The sequence below is a fragment of the Fukomys damarensis genome, unplaced genomic scaffold (genome assembly GCF_012274545.1).
Source record: "Fukomys damarensis isolate Sample0158 unplaced genomic scaffold, DMR_v1.0_HiC HiC_scaffold_36, whole genome shotgun sequence".
Classification (NCBI taxonomy): domain Eukaryota; kingdom Metazoa; phylum Chordata; class Mammalia; order Rodentia; family Bathyergidae; genus Fukomys; species Fukomys damarensis.
Window position 1 is genome coordinate 44,597,364 of NW_022900948.1, and position 4,720 is coordinate 44,602,083.

Genomic DNA, 4,720 nt, shown 5'->3' on the forward strand with positions numbered 1-4,720 from the left:
CTGCGTCTCACGGTGAGAGAGACTCGTACCCGGCAATGTCACGATCCCTTTAACGTTTTCCCCAGAGCTAGACTGAAAAGGAGGGGACTGGCGGGAGCTCTCAGCCTCCTGAAAGCGCTGGGATACGGGAGGATTATTACGCAGCTCGGTCTCCTTTACCTGCAAGTTTTTCACAGGAAGTGGCCACTGAATTTGTTTTGTTTTTGTTTCTTGAGACAGGGTCTATGTAGCCCGGCAAGGCCTTGAGCTCGAGATCCTCCTGCCTCAGCCTCCCGAGTGCTGGGATCACAGGTGTGTGCCACCACGCCCGGAGGCCACTGTTTCATCCGGTGAGATTTCCCCTGGGTCCTGGTCTTAACCGAGAGTGCCACCTGGCCTGCGGAGGTGCCATGGCCGCGCGAGGTCCCCGGTCTTGGCCTGGCGATAGGGTTAGTGCTTGTGCTGTGACGGTGAGCTGTGACACAGGGACACTTACAACATAGGTCCTCGCCTCAAAGGCACAGGTGGGCGTCCCTAGTGTCCTCTTTGTGAGTTCTTTGTGAAAACAGTAAGACTGAGTCTGCCAACAATCAGCAAGAGAACAGGAAGAAAAATGCAGCTGAGGTCACCGAAAGCCTGTAACATCTGACGGACACTGGCATGGGGTCCCGGCATCTTTCGCTCAACTCTGATGTTATTTTTGCACACAATTAACTCTAAAGTACGGGTGAGGTCCGACTTTACATGCAGGTGTCCTTGCACAGTCAGGAAAAGAAAGCTCAGGGAAGGCGGCAGCCTTACACTTTGGGCATGCAAACGGAGGACACCGTTTAGTTTCATTTTCCTTTGACTTTTTGTCCTTTTGAGATAAGGTCTCTCTGTGTAGCCCAGGCAGGCTTTGAACTTTTGGTGATCCTCCTGCCTCAGCCTCCCCCAAGCCGGGGTTACAGGTGTGCGCCACCACGCCTGGCCATGTCTTTGACTTGAAGATGTCAGTAGCTTAGAATGACAAATTTCTCCTGTTCAATCATTTGGAAAAGAAATCAGTCATGCTAAGAGATGTTTGACTGGATTTCTACTTAGCTCAGTGAAACAAATGAAATGTGAACCTGAAAACTACAAAACATGATAAATTAAAAAATATATTAGGGCCGGGGATTTAGCTCAGCGGTTCGGTGGCCTGCCTCACAAGCACAAGGACCCGAGTTCAATCCCCGGTACCCCCCCAAAAAAATATATATATTAGATAGAGCCGCAGAGTTGTTATTCCCCTAGGATACTTTTCCTAACTAAATTGTCTTTGGCATAACATCCTCAAGTGAAAAAGAAGAAAGAAAATAATGACAAAGGCTACATCATTTTAGCCATGGAGCTGAGAGTAAAATTCAATCCTTTTCCTCAAACTTTAGATTCAGTTTTTAATACTTTCTTCTTCTCATATGTCGTGTGTGTGTGTGTGTGTGTGTGTGTGTGTGTGTGTGTGTGTGTGGTTTTGTTTCATTTTTTGTACCGGGATCGAACTTGGGACCTCGCGTTTGCAAGGCAGGCAGCGGAACCACTGAGCTAAATCCCTGGCCCCTATATTTCCTTTTTTAAAAGACAGGTCTTGCTATGTAGCCCAGGCTGGCCTCAAACTCAGGGCGTCCTCCTGCCGTGGCCTCCTGAGGGCTGGGATCACAGGCGTGCGACGTCAGGCCCCGCTTCCTTCTCGTCCTTCTTCTTAGGGAAAGGAACATCGGATCTGACCCTAAGAACAGACTGACCAAAACTAAGGGAAGCAAAACTATTTCTGTCTTCATTACTAATGCTTCTAATGCGTACATGTGTGTGTGTCGCCCTCAGGAAAACACACTTACCATTCAGGACATTTTTTTAAAACAACTTTGCCGAGCATAGGAATAAAAAATAAAATTCATTTTGATGATGATGGTAAAAAGGATTTTCCTTTAAAGTCATCAAAATAACTCATTTCCCGTTTGTTTCTCTTGCTATCCTTTTCTTACACTTATTGAACACTGATGTCTTTTGGTCTTTTCCTAAACATTTAGAGAATTCCATGAAACACAGATTCAGAAACCATTCGCAACCAGCAGACCGATGTGGACAGAAGTGTGGACAGACGCAGCGATCACAGGTCCCAGCATGCGAGCCCAGAAGACAGCTGCAGATCCACTTGGTGCAGACGTAACAGGAGAAAACCTGGTGACAGTGCTGGCAGAGATGCGGGACTGGCTCACAGACTGCACGGCCTGGCTCGCCCTGGGCTGCGGCAGAGTCCTCGGCCCGGCCCGGCGACGGAGCTCAGCACGGTCCACCATCTACTTCTAAAGCTGAATTCTGCCTTCTAATGATGGCTCTCTGGGTCTTTAGGACATTACATCTCCAATTCTTAACCTGATGCGCTGGGCAGCCTTAAAATGAGATCACGCCCCAAATGTATTGTTTGCATAAGACTTTTAGATTCTCTCTTTTTTTAAATTTTTTGGTCCTGGGGATCAAACTCACGACCTTGTGCTTGAGAGGCAGGCGCGGTGCCACTGAGCTGATCCGGGCCCTTAGGTTCCCTCTAAGAGGAGCCGTGCACGAGAGGTAACAGGTAGTGACCCAGTTACCAGGGACAGTGTTTACCTCCCTTTGGAGTTGGAGAACTTCCCGTAGACGCAGCATCACGACTGTCGGGCTGGCAGTAACCGCTGTTACTCTCCAGAGAACGGTACCGCGACTCCCCAGGGACAGAGTACAAACCAAACCCGACCCCGCTGGACAACGGTGCTGCTCTCAGTCATCTGTTTGTTTGTTTATTTGGTACCAGGGATCGAACTCGGGTCCTTGCGCTTGCGAGGCAGGGCACCGAACCGCTGGGCTAAGTCCCGGCCCTTCAATCACCTGTTCAGAGGCTTCTCACCGTAAAAGATTTCCATTTTAAAGCTATCCCGGGAAGTCCTGGATTAGACCAACCATTTAGCTGTATTCAGAGGCCACAAATTCCTCCATATTCCAATCTTCCTCGCTAGGCTGGAGGGGCGTCTACACTGGGAGCCGGTTCCCCGGAGCCTGACTCACAGACACACAGCTGATGACAGCGGCTCCGCGGCAGCTGCTCTGAGTCAGCCGGATCCGGTGACTTCCCTGACCCGGGGGCTGCGGCACTGAGGACCCCACGAGCAGACTGCACTTACTGGGACTGCAATCTGCCCAACTTCATCTTTTTTTGGTACTGGGGATTGAACTCGGGACCTTGTGCTAGTGAGGCAGGCAGTGGAACCACTGAGCTAAATCCCCGGCCCCAACTTCATCTTTTTTATGCCCAGTTTCTTTAGCAGTAAAAGATGGAGAAGTGAGCAACCAGGCCTCACAGTGTGACTATAAAACGCGATAGAACTCAGCTCTAAAAGATCTTGGGAGGTGGCAGTGCTGCGGCGATACCGTCCTGTGAGGCCATATGGGCTGGGCGGCCCCGAACAGAGGTGCTTGGGGCGACAAGTGTCTCAGAGTGGACTCCGGACACTGGGGAGGGAGCCAGGTCTGGGCACGAGGTTCATTTACATGTCACACAGCCTGAGGGACCTGTACATGACTTTTGTAGCGTCCTTGCTTATGGGTTTTAAAACTCAGGGCCTTGCGAGGTAAGTGTGTTACCACTGAGCTACATCCCCGGCCCTGGTGTGGTTTTTTGAGACAGGGTTTTGCTATGCAGCCAGGCTGGCCTCAGAGATCCTCCTGCCTCAGCCTCCCAAGTGCTGGGATTCCAGGTGTGAGTCCCCACTCCTGGCCGTGTTGCGTTGCCTGCGACCTGTCTCCTGAGCTCGCTGTGGAACTTCCCCGCTGCAGCGTCGTGTCGGCTCTCGGAGGTGCAGTCTGGAGTGTTTCGGGTTTCTGACTTCGGTACCAGGGCTGCTCACCCTGCACTGGGTGAGGCCTCTTCTGCGCAGGAGACGTTTTATCAGCATCCTAGGGCCTCACTGAAGGGGCTGCGGAGGGAGAGCCCGTGCTGGGCCAGTCCCCCTGAGCCAGGGCACAGCTCCGAGAGCAGCACTGGTGTTTGTTCTGCTCACACGGCTTCGGAATTAGTAAGCAAACATCTTCTGACTGTGCGTTCCCTCCCAATTCCTCATCTCACACTTATTTAGTCTTAGAAACTGAATCTGCGTTTCCTTTTTTGGTAAAATCAAGGCGAAAACTTAGATGCCTGAAAGGGGCAGTAAAGAGCAGCCCTTCCAGAATGAACCAGACAAAAGCAGCCAGCATGGCCTTCACTGTCCCTCCCTCGGCCCCCTGGTTTCTTCTCCTTCTCTTTTTTGAGAAAGGGTCTCGCTATGCAGTGCAGGCTGGCCTTGAACTCACTGTGTAGCCCGGGCTGGTCTCAAATTTGTAGCGATCCTCCTGCCTCAGCCTCCCTAGTGCTGGGATGAGAGGCGGGCACCACCACACCCGGCTCCTTCCTTCCTCCCTCTATCTTTCTTCCTCTGCAGCGGTAATGAATCTTAGGTTTCCCTTTGTTTGATGCCACAGGAAAACACCACGGACTCACTCACAAACAAAGCAGAACGAGAAAGGAGCCCCGCGTGCGGACAGAGCGGGCAGCACTTACCCCGCGCTTCAGGCTCCGGAAGCAGTGCATTTTGGGTTTGGAGGTCATGAACTCGTTGAAGCGGTGGGAGAGGGGCTCCTTTGGCTGCTTGGGAGACTGAGGGCCGTTGGGAACAGCAGAGGGTGAGGCGGAGGCGGGGGGCGGAGGAGG

The 4,720-nt window shown here is 51.8% G+C and overlaps 1 protein-coding gene across 1 annotated transcript in view; it reads right to left on the reverse strand.

The window, feature by feature from the left end:
• The window catches only part of Fnbp1 (formin binding protein 1), a 76,925-nt gene that overhangs the window by 8,117 nt on the left and 64,088 nt on the right, over positions 1-4,720 (reverse strand). Inside the window, exon 11 of the mRNA XM_019207887.2 lies at positions 4,571-4,666. Within this exon, the coding sequence (XP_019063432.1) occupies positions 4,571-4,666 (96 nt within the window). The remainder of the gene's footprint in view (positions 1-4,570; positions 4,667-4,720) is intronic.